This window comes from Malus sylvestris, chromosome 5 (genome assembly GCF_916048215.2).
Source record: "Malus sylvestris chromosome 5, drMalSylv7.2, whole genome shotgun sequence".
NCBI classification, from domain to species: Eukaryota; Viridiplantae; Streptophyta; class Magnoliopsida; order Rosales; family Rosaceae; genus Malus; species Malus sylvestris.
The window spans coordinates 26,277,237-26,299,582 of record NC_062264.1 but is presented as its reverse complement, the minus strand read 5'-3'; the positions used below and the strand labels follow the sequence as shown (position 1 = coordinate 26,299,582).

The 22,346-nt window shown below is 38.4% G+C and overlaps 4 protein-coding genes across 4 annotated transcripts; 1 reads left to right on the top strand and 3 right to left on the bottom strand.

Annotated features, from left to right (window-relative positions):
* Window positions 1-1,373: 1,373 nt before the first annotated feature.
* LOC126621311 (mitochondrial phosphate carrier protein 1, mitochondrial-like) lies at window positions 1,374-4,246 on the bottom strand. The gene is made up of 6 exons (XM_050289739.1): window positions 3,884-4,246; window positions 2,748-3,097; window positions 2,627-2,670; window positions 1,999-2,213; window positions 1,785-1,909; window positions 1,374-1,697 (listed from the first exon to the last, which is right to left on the bottom strand). Exons 1-6 carry the CDS (start codon window positions 4,019-4,021, stop codon window positions 1,640-1,642), a joined length of 930 nt encoding a protein of 309 aa, XP_050145696.1. The 5' UTR covers window positions 4,022-4,246; the 3' UTR covers window positions 1,374-1,639.
* An 11,429-nt stretch (window positions 4,247-15,675) lies between these two features.
* On the top strand, window positions 15,676-19,955 carry LOC126621294 (monosaccharide-sensing protein 2-like). Its single transcript, XM_050289717.1, has 7 exons — window positions 15,676-15,980; window positions 16,091-16,194; window positions 16,286-16,518; window positions 16,810-17,376; window positions 17,766-18,697; window positions 18,784-18,971; window positions 19,180-19,955. The coding sequence occupies exons 3-7, from the start codon at window positions 16,440-16,442 to the stop codon at window positions 19,622-19,624; spliced, it is 2,211 nt and encodes a 736-aa protein (XP_050145674.1). The 5' UTR covers window positions 15,676-15,980; window positions 16,091-16,194; window positions 16,286-16,439; the 3' UTR covers window positions 19,625-19,955.
* On the bottom strand, window positions 19,837-20,567 carry LOC126621317 (RING-H2 finger protein ATL80-like). Its single transcript, XM_050289749.1, has one exon. The coding sequence runs from the start codon at window positions 20,565-20,567 to the stop codon at window positions 20,028-20,030; it is 540 nt and encodes a 179-aa protein (XP_050145706.1). The 3' UTR covers window positions 19,837-20,027.
* Window positions 20,530-21,981, bottom strand: LOC126621307 (homoserine kinase-like). Its single transcript, XM_050289734.1, has one exon. The coding sequence runs from the start codon at window positions 21,903-21,905 to the stop codon at window positions 20,796-20,798; it is 1,110 nt and encodes a 369-aa protein (XP_050145691.1). The 5' UTR covers window positions 21,906-21,981; the 3' UTR covers window positions 20,530-20,795.
* Window positions 21,982-22,346: the final 365 nt, after the last annotated feature.

The following is a 22,346-nucleotide window of genomic DNA, read 5'->3' as shown; positions in this document are numbered from 1 at the left end:
AACTATTTTGCCTGCGCTTAACAATTGCAAGAGCCTTGAATCTTTACCAGGGCTCCCCGTATTGCTACTTTTACTTGACACACATGGCTGCCCCTCCCTACACAGAGTGTCAAGTTTGAAGACTGCAATACTTACAGTTGGGACTGCTACTATTTCTAGGAACTTACTATATTTCCCAATTGCCAAAATTGGATCAGAATGCATGTACCACCATAATGGCTGATGCACATTGTCGAATTATGCGATATGCAACTGCGCTCTCAAAACTTACATATCAACCTAATTATTGTTACCTTGAGGTATGTACAGCTCTCTCTCTCTCTCTCTCTCTCTCTCTCTCTCTTAAACACACAGATACACGCTTCTGTTAAATTCAGTAACTAGATTTATGGTAAATAATCAAGTCGTCCATCTATGGACCATGGTACAGGGACGTTGTGAGAAAGAAGTTTCAGTTGTCATTGTATGTCCGGGGAACGAAATTCCAATTTGGTTCAGCTATCAAAACGAGGGATCTTCGCTAAATATCAAGCTTCTTCAAACTGGTTTCATAGTGGTTTCTTGGTTTTCGCTCTATCTATTATTGCATCCGGTTATGCTGTTGATTGGGATTTAGAGTTTGCATGCTATGTAAATTTCAAAACTAGCAATGGTGAAAGCTGCGAATTCAGTTGTTATAGTCTGCACTGGGATACATACAGCCATCGACGCTTGCAATGCAGATCATGTGTTTGTGTGGTATAATGCCTTTGAGCTTATAGAGCAATCGGATTTAGAGTGCTCCACTGCTTTTTACAAATTTGTCACTGAGGCCTCTGTTGACTTGTGCAAACTGGATTCATTCCCCACCATCCCCTACTATTTCAGTCCGATGGTTAAAATGTGGTGGATCTGCCTGCTGTATGCCGAAGATGCTGGGAAATTGAACTCCAATGTCATGATTGCGGAACCAAAAGGAGAAGAAGATACGGGACAAGAAGAATCTGAAGCCAGTCGATATGACAGATTTGGCATTTAATAAGATGAACTGCTTCAAAAATCAGCCATGTTTCCGGTAAAACATATACGTTGCTGTAATTGTTTGGAGGCTTCGGCCGAAAAATCTGTGTAAACATATATGCATCTAAGATGTAGATCCAAAAGCTTGAAATTAGTCCATGCATTATTCTTAGAGATTGTTGGATTATCATGATTTATGAACATTACTTCACTTTGTATACTCTTCTATGTAAAACTAAAAATGAAAACCGAAATGGTTATCAAACGGGCTCATAGATTCAGCCGTCAAGCTCTGGTTTATTGTTTGCATCTTCAGCATGAACGTCAGTGTTATGCCTGTAGATGTCTATTGCCACAAAAAACAAGATTTGAAGTACACAAAATGTCTTCCAAACCACATTTTATAATTGCTTCTGCTGCACATTAACATAAAATCGTACAGCAGAATCTATTTACATCTTATGTACCTTAAACTATAAAGTATCACGGAGCTAGGTTGCATATCCGTGAAATGTGATGGATGTATAACCGGATATAACAAAACTATTAACTCAATTGCCACCAACACCGGGGATGAACCGTAGCATGACGAGGTGTCAATGCTGAAAAACCAGCTGAACTGTTCATTATCTAATCTATGTTATTCAGCTGATAGGTTAGCTTCTTCAAGACGCCTGGAAAGCCCTCCACTAGATGGCCTAAAAGGTTCAAAGAGAAACTTGTAATTAGATGAAAGGAGGAAAGATAACCTGTTGGTGTGTGTGAATCAAGTAAAATGCACTTACAATCCACAAAGAACTTTGATGCTGTCATAGAAAAACCACTGCAAGGTAACAACAGGGCCGACAAGTGTAATTCGAACAGGAAGACTTCGAGTAAACAGATTAATGAATCCAATGTTCTTCACAGCCTGATGATAAGATAAAAGCCAGAGCAATTGATGTTTTCACTTTGAAATGCAAAAAGGAACATAACAAAAAGGTTAACTCGAAGGGCTACCTGCATCACATTGGCAGCCTTTTTATTGTAAAGTGAGGAAACAATGTTGTCAGCAGGGTTGGAGATGACGGTACCAACAGCTCCTGCAGCATAGGCCGCTAAACATGTAACACCAAGCTGTTGGGCTCTTGAGCATTCCTCTTTTCTCCTTTGCATAAACTTGCGATAAATAAGATCAACTGAGTGCTCAAACGTCGTGAACATTATCATCGAAACTGAAGAACATATCCACATCAGCACAGTTAATAAAGATTTACTTCAAATTGACAATACAAGTCTCTACTCTGTACTGAATGCTTGACCACAAGAACTAGGAAAATATAGTAACTTTGTCATGCTAAAACCAGCAACTGGCTGATTGCTTGATTCAGGCATGACATAAAGTCTCAAAGGTAAAGTACCAAAAACCTAATGTTTTCCCGTTCATAATAATTCAGGTTTTTTTTTTTTTTTTTTTTTTTTAACAAGTTCAATAATAACTCTCACCCAAAGTGATTACTAGAAAAGCAGGAATGAGATAATATCAAGTAGCCTTTTAATAACAATCATATGTCAGTAGTGAAATTTGAAGGGATCCCACTAAACAAGCAAATGAAGGATTTTTGCGATGCAGAGATAGAGATTTTACATGGAAGATTTCGACCCCATAGTGGTAAAAGTCCTCTGTAAAAGCTGCAGTGTAGATAAGCTGATAAGGATAACTGAGAGACTAAGAGGAGAAAAGGCATCAAGTTTTTGGGCTAACTTACCCAGTTATCCCTTCAGCTGAGTATAACTTTGGAAACCCATCAACCAAGCCCTTTGCAAAGTAGGGCTGTGTTTGAACTCGGACTTTGACGGCTTCAAAAGGACAGAGAGCCACATCAGCAAATACTTGAGCAGATGCACTGCTGAGGAAGAATATGGTACTCTTGTTATGATCTATCAATGCATCTGAGTAAAGCTTCTTAAAGTATTCATAGAGACCAAATCTGCAGCCACCCTGAACACCATATCCGAAAAGCTTTCCAGACCAACCTCTCCAAAGAGAAGAAGGGCCTTGTTCTTTCCAAAGAGTAGAAAACCCTGTACCCATCCTGTTATATTTAATTGGATTTACCTGAATTGGACAAGTTAAATTATTAGAGCATTTTAGAGACTAATTATGTTCTCGACTATCAAAAGAGTAACGAATTTCAGAAGAGACAAAACTAAGGGAGATCAATCCCTTGAAACATGAATTTGCATCCACCAGTAACGGAAATGAAAATTTAAATGGACCTATGAAAATCAATGCCACCGCATGAAATTTCATCACTGGAACGAACAGAGATTCACATTTGGTACGTCACTCGAAGATATGAACTAAAGCACGAATTACATGCTTGATGCAATGTAGTTGGTTACACTAACCTGAGACCCATGCCATTTAAAGTATTAAATAAGTCGTGACAACCCATCAGCACCATGAAGATCCATTCACGATGTTTTGGTCGAGGAGATGCATCCCAAACGCGTAACCCCTATTCCCTTTTCAGAAACTTCTAACTCTTGCAAAGTATACTAAGCATGAATCTTTTATTCAAACATCCAACACAATAAAAAAAAAACAAACCTTGAATGATCACAGTGATGAACAGGACAACAGCAATAAGGACCTCCAAAAGAACCCCATGAACACAAAGCCCGAAAAATTGTCACACAAAGCTGAATATTAAAATTCTTTAATTCGAGAACAAAAACAGCAAGCAATGCCAGACAAAACAAAGCAACAAAACGCCACCAAACATTTGTCACCATAAGGCAAAGTTCTCAACTTTAACACACAAAACATCCAAGAAAATTGGAAAGCAAGCGAAAAAAATTGATAACAACAAAAACCCAGAAAAAATCAACGAATACTAACCTGCATATTAACTTTCAGGACATCAAGTGGCGTGATTGCGAGATGGGTAGCGCCAGCACTGAGCATTCCTCCAACAGTACACAGCCCATAATACGCAGGTGAAAATTCCTCACAAAATCTTCCTTCAACTCCTCTCATGATCTCGACAAGCTCGACACTCCCTCACTTCCAAATCTCACATTCCTCTAAGTTCCAACCCCAAGAGGAGAAAAAACCCATTTGACAGATTCTCGGGTCGGTGGCCAGAGCCCCGCCAAATATCGAATAGCGGCGGTGCCAACAGAGAGAGGGCAAAATGAAGAGAGAGCGGATTTTAGGAGAAATTTGTAGCTGTAACGTCAACACGGTGGTACTTTTCATGTAAGTGTAAGAAATTTTATTTCTGAAATTATTAATTTTTAACATATATATCTTATTATTTATATAGCGACATATGATATATCATCTGTGTAACGGTTATACTGAAAAATCTGAATTTCAGAACGTTAAGGAAAGAAGAAAGCGAAAAAGGAGGTTCTTGGATTACGTGGCAGCGGGGATGTGAGCAAAAAGTTCGATGCCATGGACGACTTCTCTTGCTTGCAATACGGCCACGCTTACAGTTCCAAATATATGGCTTTGCTTTAATTAAGCGGTCTCAACCACACTAAATTATTGTTCTTTATGGCGTGGGCAACAAGCCGATCGTGATTGTATTCAATTTTGAGTCTAGTCAGTGTACTATGATTGACTTTTTAGTATGAAGATAAAATAAAAGGTAAAATAAATAGTACCATGATTGACTTTTTAGTATAAAAATATGGTTTTTCATTAAAGTAGCAGTACCAGAAACTTTTCTTTAAAGTAGGGAAAACTAATGAAAAAAAATTGAAAACTTTGAGTTTTAACGATAAGGACAAAATAAAGGGTAAAGTAAATAGTACCATAATTGACTTTTTAGTATAAAAATGTGGGTTTTCGTTAAAATGAACAGTATTGTGAGCTTTTCGTTAAAGTTTCCTAAATTTATGTATAATTGATAGAAATTTCGACACAACTGCATAACTAGAAAAACTTCAATATCGAGTGGGTTTTTGTGTAGTCTAATATAATTAGAATACTAGAGACTCTTACTTTTGTGAAAGTTGTTTCGTAGCTAAGGTTTTCTTTGCTCAATAACGAGGCTACAAAAAAACAAGTCACAAAAAGAACTGAATGTTGAGACTATATTCAAATTACAAACTTGAACTCAAAACATCTGTTTCAATGTTAATATCTTAACATCAAAAAATATGTTTTTGAGTTCAAATTCCTTATATGATCCAAAAGGAACATTTCTTTACACATGATTATTCCATCTCCTTCTCATATGTTGGTCACATGACCAAAATGGCGGGATTACATGTTACTATCTAATTCAGCATATTTATAATCATGGGTTGATAGTCCATTGGTAAAAGAGGGATTACACCTTCTTAAAACTAAAAACTTGAGATTTTGGGTTCGAAACTCATTGTTGGTGTGGAAGCCAAACTTATGGCCATAAAGAAGCTGAAATGTCTATATGAGAGAGAGAGGCATAAATAATTCATGAAATTGACTCATTCTATTTAGATAGTCCATGAAATTGAAAATCAATCAATATAGTTCCTGAAAATAGACGTTGTAAATCAATGTGGTCATTCTGTCACAATTATGTTAATAGTTCTATTATGTACCGATGTGGCACATAATTAGGTTCCACAAATCTAATTAAATATTGCCACGTGGGTTAAAAAAATAAAAATTAATTAAAAACTAAAAAAAAAATTAAAAAAAAGGTGATGGTCTTGGAACTCTTGCACTTCGGGCTGGTTTGGTATTGCTGTGTTTTGAAAAAAACTGCTGTGAGAATAAGCGGCTGTGAAATAAATCAGCAGAGTGTTTGGTAAATTTTTTTGTAAAAGTGCTTTTGGAAAAAAAAAAAAACAGTCTGATAGTAGGTCTTTTCATTAAAGGAGCACTGTAGCTCCGTGTGCTTTGAAAAAAAGCCAGTTTTCCAAAGCTGCAAATAGCAGCTTCAGCTTTTTCCTTTGATTTCAGCTTATTCTCACATCAGCTTCCAAAATAAGCTTTTTTTTTTTCAGTTTACCAAACGCCTAAAACCCTCACAGCTTTTATTCATGGTGCTTTTTTTTTAATCACCTGACTCCCTAACCACCCCTTCCAGACGGGAAAAAGAGCCAGCGGCCCGATTCCAATTCCATTGAAAGGTTATTCATGATACTTAGGCCCCGTTTGGGATTGAGGTGATTTTAAAAAAAGCCATTGTGAAAAAAAGCTGAGGGTCATTTTTGTGTTTTGTAAACTGAAAAAAAATGGCTTATTTTGGAAGCTGCTGTGAGAATAAGCTGAAAATCAAAGGAAAAGCTGAAGCTGCTATTTGCTGCTTTGAAAAAAAGCCAGTTTTTTCAAAGTACACGGAGCTACAATGCTCCTTTAATGAAAAGACACACTATCATCCTGATTTTTTTTCCAAAAGCACTTTCACAAAAAAGTTTACCAAACACTCTACTGGCTTTATTTCACAGCCGCTTATTCTCATAGCACAGCCGCTTATTCTCACAGTTTTTTTTCAAAGCACAGCAATACCAAACCAGCCCTTACCCTTTTCTAACATTCTCTTTGCTAAACTTACAAACTCTTCATCCTCTGTTGTCTTGAGCAGCGGGGATGAAGCTGAGCTGGAATTCATGATTCTGGAATTTCTTCTGCGATTGATGTGAACGAAGATTGAATAGTTACCAATGAACCAGGAACTGATGGAATTGATGATTTGAACAGGGTGCCAAAGAAGAAAGAAAAGGGTAGAAATAGAGTTCCAAAAGGATTTGATTCCTCATAGGGGGGTATGAGAGAACTAAGTTGAGATAGAGATGACAGACGACGGGTCTTGCTCCTCGATGTGGAGGAAGCCACCCAGCTCGGAGTAGGAGCAGCCTTCTAGACGAAGAGCAACCGCTTTCTCTTCTCCTGGAAATTGTAATTAAAGGAACCTAATTTTGCTGCCATTGTTGTCGAGGCAGTCGAGCTCCGTAGAATTCCCAAATCAATTTTTTTTAAGTTTTTAATTATTCAAAAAAAAAATTATTTTTTATTATTTAAATATTTTTAATCCACATGGTAATATTTACTTAGACTTGTGGGACCAGTAATATATCACATCAGCATATAACATAATTTTTAACGGAATTGTGATGGAAGGAGCACATTGATTTGCAACACCTATTTTCAGAAACTACATTTTTAATTTTATGGACTATATTGATGGGATGAGTCAATTTCAGGAACCATTTGTGATAAAAATCAAATTTTTAATCATCAAGTAATCAAGTGCACATTTTTGAGTCATTTCATTTCATGTACTCAAACATGGACGGATCCTTTTCTTAGGGATCCTAAGGATCCCGTGATCGCTCGCTTATTGTGCAATCAGTTTTCTTTAGGTACTATTTATATTTAATTTTAAATTTTAAATTTTAAAATGATTTTTAATCACACGATGTACGATGGATGATCCCAATCATAGGATCCTTAGTATCCTCAAAAAAATGATCCTTTTCCCGCAAACATGTCATTGTAGTATGCTAGAACTTTCTGTTCGTATCCATTCTAGGGTTATCGGACCATAAAATAAAATTTGAAAACTTTCTCAAGCACTATATTATTTGGGCTTGAACATTATATCTTCTAATTTACAAAGGAAGGTCCAAGTTGTATGCGAGGCCTGCATGATTGTCTTTAGTCTTAGATCCACATAGCTTGTCCAACAATAAATCTCTTTGTCAAGAAGTTTCTGTCCTCTTCTAGTATGTTTAATGTTACAGTCATAACTCATAACCCTAAATACGACAGATTTGAATAGACAAGAACAGAATCAAGTTCAGTCACATGCCCAAACTACAATATCACTACAAAATTGGGTTACTATGTGATATCCTCCTTCACGTATCCTAGGGTGCATGGTTGCTCACTCATGTTAATTTCTGTGTATACTTATCGTATACCTATTTGTCTGACGCAAGGTCATCTTTGAGATTTCGGAGGTCCTGTGCGGAATTCATAAAAAGAGGCTTTCTTATAAGACATCTGAAAAAGAAATTGAACAATGTATTGATGCTAAAAAAAAAATATCGAAATAAACTTTAAAACTCACTAACCATCTATTTCTAAATATTATTAAATGTAAAAAAAGCTACAAAGTAATCATCGTACTAATAACTAACAATAAGCTCAATCTAAAGAAACCAAATAAACAAAACTTAAAAAAGTCTAGCACTGAAGTTTCACTTAAGGATGGCTCTTCGTGTATTCTTTACTGCAAAATCATCAATTAAACCTTCATAATCAATTTTGTCTAAAAAATAACTTTCAATCGATATCAAAGCAAGTGCATTTAACCTTTCCTGCAACATGGTTGACCGCAAATTGATTTTAATAACTTTAACTTTGAGAAACTCATTTTTGCAGATGCAACGGTAATAGGTACAGTCAACAAAATTATGTATGCAATGCTTGCAATCGGGAAACAACGCATCCTCTTCAAGTAGTTCAATATGTGAATGGATGGCTTTATTTCTTTTGGCAAACACTCTCATAAAACCTTCAACTCTACTAATAATGCATCCCCATCAACATCAAAGAGCTCATCAATATAAAGAGCAAGAACTTTTAATACATTCTTCAACTCTTCAAACAGTCCTTCTCCTAATGTGTTATTCACAATCAAATATTGCAAAAAATATTATTCTACTTTTACTGGAGTACTGTTCACATCCACACATCTTATGATCAAGCTCATCTGTTCTTGGTGGCTAAAATTAGGAGTACAATCAAGTATCACTGTAAAATATTTAGCTTCTTTGACTTTTTGAATGATTGCAGCTTTGATTTCACAAGATATCAACAATATCAACTCATTCTGGATGGTATGACTAAGATAATTATAACGAATCTCATTATTTTGGAAGCGTTGAAGATGATTCTTTATCAATGGATCAGATTCAGCCATCATTTGAACTAGGCCCATAAAATTTCCATTACTTTCTTGATAAAGCTTATCCTTATTTCCACGAAAAGCCAGATATTTCACAATGGAAATCAACAATCGTAGTAACTCCCTCCAATACTCTTTTTCTTTCTTGATCTGGTCTTGCACAACTTTGTCAATTGTTTCGTTTTTCTACAATCTAAGACGCAAATCAATCCAAATGGTCATGTTTGAGATGTGATCAAAATTGTTTTCATGCTCTTTAAGCCTCACATTGAGATATGTCCAATCTTTGTAGCTCTCATTTGCTAATTGATCTTTAAAAGGCCTTTTCTTGAACAATTTACAACAAAAACATAACACTTTATCAACATCCTTTGAATAGACTAGCCAATCTCTATCATGTTTCTCTCTATTGGATAAGTATCGAGTGTAAAAGGTTGCATTCAAGGTTCTAAAAAAAGCTAGGCACTAGTCGGGCGGCGGCCTAGCGCCTAGCGCCTAGGCGGCTAGGCACTAGGCGGTCTAGGCGGATTTAGGTAAATTTTTTGTATATCTTGTAAATAAGTGCATATTGACACTTACACAAAATTATACTTATATGAAATAAATAAATAAGATAATAAAATAATGATAAAATGCAAACAAAATATCTAGCAAGTTCAGCATTTAAAAACATATTAAGCATGTATACCATATAATTTAAAATATTTTAAATGACTATATCTAAGTTTTAAAGATTAAAAGTAAAAATCGGGTTAGGTGGTTCATAATAAAAAGAATTTTGAAAAGGTGCATATGCATCCTTTCCCATTCCACGTGTGTGGTGTGTGTGACCCTTCCCTCCAACCTTAGTTCCCATGCGGCGCCTCACATCAACCAAGACGGTTAGAGACTCCAAACCAAGGAGTCCATTTTGATGCCTTGAAAACCAGAATCTTCTATTTTTTTTTCTTTCCGTTTCCTCATCCTATTCATCTTCTTTTAGTTCCCTCTTCTTCTTTTTCTTTTTTTTTTTCATTTTCCCTCCGTAAAATCTCCCTTTTTTCTTCAATTGCTTCACCCGATTCCCTATCTTCTTCGCCTAATTAAGTTTCTCGTTTCCTCTCCCTTCATTCTTCTTCGATTGCTCCACCTGATTCCCCATCTCTCCGCCTAATTTCCATCTTCTTGCTCTGTATAATTTTCTAAAACCTAATCATGAGTCCAGTCAATTTCCTCAAGCACAACGAAGAAATCTTCTCCGGCGAAGAAATCTGGGCTTCCAGGTCAAAGTTCTCGTTTTTTTTTCTTGCAAATGCAGTGTTATTTTGATTCCTTCTACATATCTCTCTCACGTTTACTCTTCCCTCACGCTCTCTTGATTTCTCTTTCGTCACCATCGTGGTGTAGTGAGACCGAAAATTTTAACAGAACCGCCGAGGAGGCTGCTTAGCCAGGCGTCTAGGCCGCCTAGGCACTGCCTAATACCCATGCCGATTTCCTAAACGTTTTTGAAATAATCGCGGCGGCGGCCCGACGCCCAACGCCTAGGCGGCCGCCCAGATCGCATTTTAGAACACTGGCTGCATTAAAACGCCTGTTAAACTGATTTTTAAGACCTTTCTCAATTGATAGATCTCTTGCAGGACCTTTATGTGCCAACAAATCAATCCATTTGGGATCAAGACTATCCCAAATTTGAGGATCATAAATGTTTGAGGGAATGGACTCACTTGGTTGATCAGTAACAATATGATCATCCTCATGATTATCATTCTCATCAAGGTCGTCATCAATTTCATCATTGCCCAAATCATCAGCTAATTTCTCATTGTCATCTTGTTGTTTCGTAATTAAATCATCCACTGAACTTTGTGGTTTTTTTCTTTCAAAAAGAACCTATCAATAGCTCCTTTTTGAGACCGAGTCAATTGTTCAACTTTTCTTTTTCTTTGACACTTCAAGTAGCCAGATGAATATTTTCTAGTAGGTGCCATCTTTTATATCTCAAACAAGATCACAATAAAATTATAATAAGTATGAACAATGAAACTGGATAGTCTGCAATACGAGTGCGTCTAGTGATTTTTTGTGACTGCTCTCATCTTGATTTTGCCCTGAAAAATACAAAAGAAAAAAAAATCATTATAGATGAGAAATACCCAAATCTTCATATTCCAAGTCAATATACTTAAATTAGTAAATATCTTACTTTAATCGAAATCTACATCACTCTGATTAGTTGAATTGTCTTCATAATTCGGAAGTTTCTTTTCAATTTCATGAACTTATAAATTAGGGTTTAATAATTTGTGGAAAAAAGAACAATGGGACAAAGAGAAAAGTAAAGTAGACTAGGACACTGGTGACGTCGCCCGAGATTCTAACGTTTGGGACTCTGGTGTGAAAGAAGACAAGTGGGAAGCAGCGATGAGACTTTGACGTGAGAGAAGAAAAGTGAACTCTGAGTTTTGAATTGTTTGCCTCGGTGGGGTTCTCCCCTTTTAATTGATTAGCTTTGCCAACATAACTTTGTTAATTATAATTTTATATAATTTTGTACAGATTTTAGGCAGGTATCTTATGGCTTTTGGGCCCATCATATATATATATATATATATATATATATTGATTTGATTAATATTTGTATATATTATTATATTCAATAAAAAAGCTATTTTGGGGCCTGTGCAATAGAACCGACCACACCTCTTAAAAGCCAGATTTGGTCACATGTGTCTCATTTTGTAAACATAGTTAAAAAATTTAGTAAATATTCTTTGCAATTTTTAAAGCAAATTATTATTAGCATTATAAAAAAGGAAAACTAATGAAAAGGGCTTGAAAACTTTGAGTTTTAATGATAAAGACAAAATAAAGGGTAAAGTGAATAGTATCAGGATTGACTTTTTAGTGTAAAAATGTGGTTTTTCGTTAAAGTGAACAGTACCAGGTGCTTTTCGTTAAAGTTCCCTTATAAAAATTTAATCTTAAATCATTTTTTTCAAAAAACAAAAAAAAAAAAAAAGAAGTAAAAAGTGTAAGATTCATATGCCTTCATTCAATGGGCAAATTTTCGATTCTTCTTTTCCTTCGGTTTGAAAATGGTTTGATTGGTATGAAGATTAAAATCGAAACAGTTTTTTTGTTTTTTTATTTAGGAAAGAAGGAATTGAGTGTGAGAATTAATTGTCTGGGAATGAGGATACTCTTTGGATTTTCTTTGTGAAGATTTCATGAATCCTTCAAACGTGTCCGTTTATCGTACATCATGCGGTCAGTTTTTGTCAGGTACCGTTTATATTCAATTTTAAATAAAAAAATTTACAATAATTTATGATCACACGATGTACGGTGAACGTATACGATTGGAGGATCTCCGAGATCCTCACAAAATGGATCTGGAGAGGATCCTTATTCATTGTTTGGTTGTGCCCTTTGCTTCTGTTGTGTGTAATATATATATATATATATATATATATATATATATATATTTTTTTTTTTATAAAAAAAATTGGGCTTTGGGCTGCCATGCAGTATTACGGTTTGATCGTATTCCTATTCACTTGGAAGTGCGAAGTCTTAGTTCGAATCTCATGAATAGCGATTTCAATACCAAATTAGGCTGCCTATTGTGTGGCTTTACCGAATTCCTCCTCTTCTTAGTGTAAAACTATTGATGTACTAATTTTATTTTATTTTTAAAAAGGGTTTTGGGCTGAATGTGCAGTGGCACATTAGTAATTAAATTCAACTTTAATTAAGAGAGAAGTGGCTAAACGGAAATGGTCTTCCGTCAGCCGTCAGGGGTATGTTTTCGAAAATAAAAATTTTGGTTCACGGAGTGTGCTGGTTCCAATGCTTTGGGTTTTTAGTTTTAGGTTTACAGTGTTCATGAGTTTGACAAAACTTTCAATGAGAACTACAAGCAATTCAAATGAGATAATTACGCATATTAATTTATTGTACAAGTTTCTAGAAAGTAGACTTCGGCAGTGATTTCGTAAAGGGGTCGGCACGGTTTTCCTAGGAACGGATTTGCTTAACTTCAATTTTCTAATGCTCTTGTTGCTGATGAGAAAATAAGAATTTTGGCGCAGTATACGTGGTGTTGTCTTCTTTGATGTATCATTTCTTGATCTGGTTGATACAGGCGGAGTTGTCTTCATAAATCGTTGTAAGGAGGTCAAAGACAAAAGAAAGTCTGCCAATGCTTCGGATATGCTCCATTAAGGCTCTCAGCTAGAAGCATTCACGCGTAGCTTCGTGTAGGCGAGAATTTCATCACGGTTAGAAGAAGTCCCAACTAAGGTCTGTTTGGTTGACCTCCAAGAGATTGCGGTGTCTCTAACTGTAAATACATAACCCATTTGAGAAATTGCCTTGTACAGAACCTGCATCAACATAACCAACAAGGTGAGAATCAACACAAGAACCGAGGGAACGACATCCCTATTGGAGGATGCATAGGGATAGGACAAGCTTAAGTACCTTTGAGGAAACGAAAAATGTCTTTAACACCAATCATGTGGAGCCAAAAATAATCACAAGGCGACACGTGGATCTTTGGACAAAAGAGGACAAAAATACCCTTGAGGTACAACGAGATTCCTACGCGCGAGCAGCAGGCAATCATCCTTCAACTAAATCAAAAGTGCCCAAAATTGGTAACAATTCAAAACCTATTTCATTCCATATATCTTTTAGCTAATCAATTAGCTATTTATTTTATTCATTCCATAACCTCCCAAATTTTCTTTCTAAAAATGTGTTAATTGGCTAATTAATGGATTAATAGCCAAATAAATCACACATTAAACCACAAAATACACCCACAAAACATCCCAAAGGCCGGCCACCTTTTCTCCAAAGGGGACCGACCATACTCTATATATTGAACCCCATTTTCTCTAAAAACCTAGGTCCACACTCTTGCAAAACTCCAAAAACTCTCTAAACACTTTTCTCTTTAAATTCTAACTTTGGCATCGGAGGTTCTTCGGCCAAAGCCCCCCCTCACATTCATCGTGGGCACGTGAGGCTTTTGGCCTTAACCAAATGTATTAATTGTTTTGTAGGTGCAATTTTGTCCAAGATCAAAGAGGAAGAAATTTGCATCCACAAATCTAGTGTCTGCATGTTGGCGCGTTGCTATATCTTGGCAAAAGATTAACAATAAAGGATATATCCGGTCTAGTGCATTGAGCTAAATAGAATAAAGCGTCTGATTGCATTAAGGTATGAAACCTCAGGCTCCATAACCTCTTCCTCATTGTCTTTAGAACAAAAAGGATCTTGTTTTGCTTCTAGTGTGCGAATGATCGAACCGTATATAAATAAATAAAGGAGACGGATTCGTGACACTACTTCTTTTATACAACTTTTGACACAAGTTTTGTGGGGTTCGCCTCTTCGTAATGTATTTTAACTATCAAACATATTTTTTTTAGAACATTATTTATACATTATTCTTGTAGAAAATTAGGCAAATGCAAAACCATTATTCATTTATTTGTAATGAAGAAAATAAATGAATATGGTTATATAAAGAAACCCCAAACTAGTTTCCAAACTTGAAAAGTTAGAAACAACATCCAAACGAAAATTACAAAAAGAAAGAGTCTTATTCAACTTCCACATTAATGATGTTTCCCCTGGTAATCAAAATAGTCTCTAATAATGGCTAATCTTATGCATGACAAAAACTGCCTCCACTCCTATATTATTAGACCCAAATGTTAGGTTATTTTGAAACACTCAAAATTCAATTATTATATTATGTTTTCAATGGATTTTAAAACTTTAAAACACTTCATAATTTATTTATTTATTGTGTATTTCATATCTAATGATATTATTGAAGCAGTGGGTCTTATCTGTATGCAACATAATCAAACTAACAAATTTCATAACAAAATTCCAACGAAAAGACCAAATTAATGTGCGGTAAAGAACTTCAAGGATGAAAAATGATCCATTTTGAACTAAAAGGACCAAAATGTTAGATCAATTTTTAAAAGAGAATTTGTGATAAAAATCTAGAATAAATTTTTTTTTTTTCACTCAAAGGGAAGAAAAGAGGTCGCACTTGGTGCGATGGCAAGTGTCTTCACCCATGAGCGGTAGGTCTCGGGTTCGAGACTTGGGAGCAGCCTCTCCATAAATGGGGGTAAGGCTAGCTGATATTCACCTCTCTCAGACCCTGCGTAAAACGGAAACCTGCACTGGGTACGACGACTCAAAAGGAAGAAAAAAAGAAGCAAGTACAACTTTGAGCCATCCCAAAAGCAGAAGGAGCCCTGCCTATTGGAACTCCAATGACTTGTGGATTCCTCGTCCCCTAGTTACTTGTGTTCCATTACAACAAGGGAAATACAATCCGATCCGATCCGATTCGATCCGATTCGATTACTTCACCTCTCAATCATTGTTTTTAGTTTAATGCTTCTTCTTTTCCTAATACAAGATTAATTAAACTTAATACATCTCCAACACAAACAAGGACTCTGCAATATACACAAACAAATCCCAATTAAATTATTGAACATCTTCTAACATGCTTTCTGATTTGATTTATTTGTCTATTCTTCTTGTCCACTAGCTAATAATTTCATTAATTGGTGGTGGGAATATTCAAGGGCTGAGCTGGGTTGGTGCTGTTGTGCTGTGTGCTGTGTGCTGTGTGCTGAGCTTGCAGGCCATTTGTTAAGAAATTCTTTTAATTTTTTACCAAATTCTTTTTTTTTAGCAAATTCTTTTAAGTTTTTTTCTTTTTATTTCTTTGGTTTGTTTAACCTATATACGGCCTTGGTTCGCTTGGCTAGTTCTCTCTCCTCCCAAAAACCCCATCAGTTCTCTCAGATACTCTTCTGCTTTATTGCTCAAAGAAAACAGATTGATAATCTGAACACTCGAGATAAAAGTTGGGTTCAGAGGATGATGGAGCATGTAACAGAAGGCTGAGCAGGAAGGGAAGTGACGTGGAGGGCCAGGAGAGCAGGAATGGGCCAGGTGTCCAACAGCCACCGCTCTGTTCCTAAAACTGCTTAACTCTGTTTTCTCCCTGTCTTCTTCTCCATTACCACCTTGGTTTCCGAAACTGCTTACGTCTGTTTTCTCCTTGTCGGCTTCTCCTTTAGCACCTCTTCTCTACACGAATAGGATTTTGTTTTATATATTTTTAAATAATCTGCGTTTCGTTTTCGTGGAAAATATAGAAAAAGAGTGACAATATCATCTACCAAGACTCAAAGTCTCGAACTTTTGACGGCGTCGTTGCATTCGGAGACAAACACAACAGAACAGACACACCATCAATCTGGTAAAAACCTCCTCCTTCTGATCTTGTCTTGTGGGTTTGCCCATGTTTTTCCTTTGTGTTGTTTTATGCAATGGGATCACTTTGTTGCTAGGATTGCTGAACTGGGTGGTCGAGAACTGGTTCGATTCGTTGATATTTGATCTGGGTTTTTGTTTTTTTTTATTCAATTGGTTGGATTTTGGTGAGATTTTGTGGTGAGATTTTGTGAAGAGGGTTCCAATTGGTTTAGATTTTTGAGTGGAAAAATGAGTGGAGCTGTTCTTGTTGCTGTTGCTGCTGCAATTGGTAACTTGTTGCAAGGATGGGACAACGCGACTATCGCAGGTAAATCTCTAACTATTTAGTATCAATAGCTTTATGTCTGTCTTTTTTCAACATTCGAAAGTTCGATGCCTTTAAGATTGAGGAAAATTGTCTACTTAGATGCTTCAAAGATTGGTTCTTTAGCTTTGTCTTGGTTTATAATCAAGTTTTGTTGATCGGTCTGGCCTGAAGTTTACTTCATTTGCGGTCTATGATTCGATTTTTCTGTGAGGAGTTTTGATTATAAGTTAAGCTTATGCAATTTTGGTGCTTGATTTTGTTTATGAGTGAACTTTTCGGTTTTTCTTGCAGCTTCTGTTTTGTACATAAAAAGGGAATTCAACTTGGAAAGTGAACCTGCCGTGGAAGGGCTGATTGTGGCCATGTCGCTCATAGGCGCAACTGTGGTTACATTTTGTTCTGGAGCCGTAGCAGACTGGCTAGGCCGCCGCCCTATGCTTATAATCTCTTCTGTCTTTTACTTTCTTAGTGGTATTGTAATGCTGTGGTCTCCCAATGTTTATATCCTTCTCTTGGCGCGGCTTTTAGATGGTTTTGGGATTGGTTTGGCGGTTACCTTGGTACCACTTTATATATCTGAGACAGCCCCGCCTGAGATAAGGGGATCGTTGAATACCCTTCCGCAGTTTACTGGCTCCGGTGGGATGTTCTTGTCATATTGCATGGTTTTTGGGATGTCGTTGACTGAGTCGCCAAGTTGGAGGTTGATGCTTGGTGTTCTCTCTATTCCTTCTCTTGTTTATTTTGTATTGACCGTGTTCTTCTTGCCGGAGTCTCCACGATGGCTTGTGAGTAAGGGACGGATGCTTGAGGCCAAACAAGTTCTACAGAGGCTGCGTGGAATAGAAGATGTCTCTGGTTAGTGACTTTATTCTGATATCTTTGAATATTTAGTCACTATTAGTAAAGTCATTTTTAGTTCAACCTAAATAGTAAAACTTTCAAAAATTAAATCAGAGAACCAGTGGTTTATTTCAAAGGTCAGTTTTAATTGGAGTCGTCATGTTTAAAAGACTGCATTTTCATTCTATGTCCTTCGAGTTAAAGTCCTTTGTGCATTCTTTTTAGCCGTAACATTACGAAACCTTTTTCGAGCAAGCATAAAGTTGCTTTGTTCTCCTGTTCTTATTTCACATTACATAATCTTTGTTAGTAGGAAAGTATGTGATATTTGCTTCCCTAAACTAACTATTTGATTTGCAATCCTGCATTGTTTGAGTGGTGTTTGATCCTTATTTGACCAACAGGTGAAATGGCTTTACTTGTTGAGGGTCTTGGAGTTGGGGGTGAAACATCTTTTGAGGAGTACATAATTGGCCCAGAGGATGACCTCGCTGATGACCACGATTTATCCGCTGAAAAGGATAAAATCAGATTATATGGGCCTGAACAAGGACAATCCTGGGTTGCCAGACCTGTAACTGGGCAAAGCACTCTTGGACTTGTGTCTCGACATGCAAGCATGGTAAATCAAAGCGGTATTGTTGATCCTCTCGTCTCTCTCTTTGGCAGTGTACATGAGAAGCTCCCCGATACAGGAAGTAAGGGAAGTATGCTTTTTCCGCACTTTGGCAGCATGTTCAGTGTGGGAGGGAATCAGCCTAGACACGAAGAGTGGGACGAGGAAAGCCTTGCCAGAGAAGGAGAGGGTTATGCATCTGATGCAGCTGGTGGTGTTTCTGATGACAATTTGCAGAGTCCATTGATCTCGCGTCAGGCAACAAGCCTTGAAAAAGACATTGGCCCACCTCCACATGGAAGCCTTGCTAGCATAAGAAACAGCAGTCTCATTGGTGGAGAGGGAGCTAGTAGCACCGGGATTGGTGGCGGTTGGCAGCTGGCGTGGAAATGGTGTGAGAGAGAAGGCCAAGATGGACACAAGGAAGGAGGGTTTAAAAGAATTTATTTACACCAGGAGGGTGATGCTGCATCTCGTCGTGGATCTATTGTTTCGATTCCCGGTGGTGATGTACCGAACGATGGTCAGTTCTTCCAGGCTGCTGCTTTGGTGAGTGAACCGGCTCTTTATTCACGTGAGCTTATGAATCAGCATCCAGTTGGACCGGCAATGGTTAACCCAGCTGCAACTCCTGCAAAAGGACCAAGTTGGAGTGACCTTTTCGAACCCGGAGTCAAGCATGCTTTGGTTGTTGGGGTGGGAATTCAGATACTTCAGCAGGTAATGAAAATTCATTACTGAGAAACCTCCATTAATTTTTGTGTTATAATGATTCCAACTTTTTTTGTTTTTTCTTTTTCATGCAGTTTTCTGGCATAAACGGGGTTCTCTACTACACGCCTCAAATTCTTGAGCAGGCGGGCGTTGGGGTTCTTCTTTCGAATTTGGGCATTAGTTCAGCTTCTGCATCTCTGCTTATCAGTGCAGTAACAACCTTGCTGATGCTTCCTAGCATAGCCATTGCCATGAGGCTCATGGATTTAGCCGGCAGAAGGTAAATATATTCTTTTGGTTATATCTTGACATCTTGCTCAAATGGCCAGCTGAACACTTACTGCTTCGTAATTTTTCGTTTGCATTAGCATGCTCGATTTCGTGATCCTCAAAATAAGATGTTGAGCATCATTTATGTTTCGGTTAAGTTTTCAATGTTAAATTTGTGTATTGTCTAATTTAACAATTTGGAACCATTCTTAATTCAGGAGTTTGCTGCTCGGCACAATCCCTGTCCTGATAGTGTCTCTGGCCATCCTAGTCTTCGGAAGTCTTGTGAATATGGGAAGTGTTGTAAATGCATCAGTTTCGACTGTCAGCGTTGTGCTCTACTTCTGTTTCTTTGTTATGGGGTTTGGTCCAATCCCCAACATACTATGTGCAGAAATCTTTCCCACCAGAGTTCGAGGCCTCTGCATTGCCATCTGCGCCCTCACATTCTGGATTGGTGATATCATTGTCACCTACTCACTTCCAGTGATGCTCAAATCTGTTGGCCTTGCCGGTGTTTTTGGCATGTATGCAGTTGTGTGCGTCATAGCGTTTATCTTTGTTTTCTTGAAAGTCCCGGAGACCAAAGGCATGCCCCTTGAAGTGATTACCGAGTTTTTCTCTGTTGGTGCAAAGCAGGCTGCAGCTGCCAAGAACAATTAACTTGATCCATGGTGGGTTAAAAGTTTTGAAAGCTGTTTAATCTCCCTAGTTTTGCATCGAATCTACATTTTCTTTACTTATTTTGGAATTGGTACGGTTGATCCTTGTGGAAAGGAAAGGATTATTGTATAATTATCCCCCATTTGTTATACCTGATAAAAATGACTAGAGTTCAATGTACAATCTCGTCGGAACGAAAATTGTGGGATAACTTCATGGGAAAGGTGATTGCTTTACTAATTTACATGTCGAAATTTTACATTTGCTTCGAATTGAATGAAAATTGCAGCGGCTTGAATCAAACTGTTACTGATTCAGGCCAATTACATGATCTGTTTTTCTATATTTTCCTCTCCCTCTTATCAGAGCTCCAAACTCCGAATCCATGAGCTCGATACCAACTTCATTTGTAACACCCCTCTTCCGCAACCACACTGCCGCGACAAGACGGGCACGAAGAGTGGCACCTCAGCCACCTATCAACACAACTCACATGGAATCCGTGACCACAATGAGGCAACACCCTTGTGACATCTCCATCCACAAACTCCATCAAGCAGATTGCACATTCTGCTAGTCTTGCATCCGCTTCTGCATTGTACGAGACGCTAGGAAGCGAACAGATAATCATTTCCTCGAGTCCTTGGTCAGGCAAAGGGTTGGGAGGCTGAGGCGTGGAAGCGCTAGATCTGGCCATGTGACGGTCGAACAATGCAGCAAGCCACAGCACCAGGCGGACGATCATGACAACAACAACGATTAAGATGCTCAAGAGTGGAGTGATCAGGACAATGATAAAGGTTAAGATGCAAAAGAACGGAGTAAGAAGGGGAATTTTTCCGGTGATAAACATGCAATGGAGAGCCATGAGAGAATGATGAATAGCAAGTTCCCAAAAGAGAGGATTTAAAGGACCAATACAAGGTAGAAAATCATTGAGCATTTAAAGACCAGTTAGTACCTTTAACAACCGTTAGTTCAAACATCCAAATCCAACTCTTTAGACTACTTTAGAGCATTTATCAAGAAAAATAATTACCGCACTCTGTTTATTTTTGACGGAAATAAAAAGAACAACACAAAACCACCTAAAATCCTCACCCAACAAAACAAACTCTCCCTCCAAATCCAATCATTTTAAAACCGTCTAGCTCTTAGTTTAGGGATACTTCTATCTCGGAATGGTGCTGACAAGCCTGGCACCAACCCGGTCGAGTCTACTCACACTGGCTGCCGCCTTCAACTTCCCTTCCTTTAGAAATGCCGCCACCATTCTTTCTCCGATCACCCTTCCTTTCTCGGGATCATCCGTGACCGACACCGCAGTGGGCCCCGCCCCGCTTATTGTGCACCCGAATGCTCCGGCCTCGATCGCCGCCTTTTTAACCGCGTCCATGCCGGGGATCAGTGGGGCCCGCCGCGGCTCCACTATCTTATCGCTCGACAAGGCCCTGCCAAGCCCTGGCACGTCCCCCTGCAGCACCGCCGCCACCAGCGCCCCAGCCTGGCTCGAATTCCAGACGTTGTGGGCCATCCCGACCTCCGCCGGCAGCGCCGCCCTCATCTTCTTCGTCGGAGCTTCAAACTCCGGCGTTGCCAACACAAAAAACAATTCTTTACCATCCGGAAAGACTAACGGAATCAAATCCAACGGTTCGTAGCTCCGAATCAACACGAACCCTCCCATAATCGCCGGAGCTATGTTATCGGCGTGGTAGCCAGACACCTTCTCCTCCGATTTCAACCCCGCGATCACCAATTCCTCTATCCCCAATTTCCCGCCAAAAATCTCGTTGACCGCAACAGCACCCGCCGCCGCGCTGGCCGCACTGGATCCGAGCCCGGAGCCCAAAGGCAACCCCTTTTCCAGAGTGAGGGAAAGGCCTACCGATCGGACTCCGAGCATCTTCATGACTTCGATGGCGGCGATTCCGGCGCAGTTCGAGAGAGGGTTTCTGCTGAGCTTTTTGGAGTTGTGGTCGCCGGAGATCTCGGAAATGGAGATCTCGCCCGGCGAGACCTGGGGGTCGATGGTGAGGGAGACGAAATCGCCGAGGCCATCGACGGCGCAGCCCAAGAAGTCGAATCCCGGGCCTAGATTGGCGACGGTGGCGGGGGCGAAGGCCTTGACGGAGGTGAAGACGGGTTCGGGCTCGGTAAAGGTGAGGGGGGGTCGGGAGGGGAGGGAGAAATTGCATCGGAGGTGGAGGGGTTTGGGCTTCGATGATTGTGATGGGATGGCGGTGAAGAGCTTGAACGGAGATTCGTAGAAGATCGCCATTGCTGGGCGGAGGGAGCAGCTGAGGGAGTGTAGGGGTAATTGTAGGGATTCGGGTTTTTGGAAGAAATGTTATATGGGCTGGGCCTAGGTAGTGACGTAACCTCTGCAAAGAGAAATTGAAAAGACACTTCATTTTTTTATTTCTAATTTTCCTCCAGTTTCTCAAATTTCAAAATTTCATACTTATCGGCTTCAGGCAAAATAAGAAGAAAAAAAAAATGTTTGGGACACTCTAAAAAGTGATTCTCCCACTTTTGTTTTAGTACAATATTTTATAGTACTAGAATTGATCTTAAACTGTAAGATGATAAAAAATTCATAAAAAATTCTACTTTGGTAGAGCCTTCTAAGCATTTTTATAAGAAAAAAAAGTTTTTAATGCATTTCATCTTTATGTTCCCAAACATTAATTTTTTCTCACTTTTGTTAGCTTGACCATTA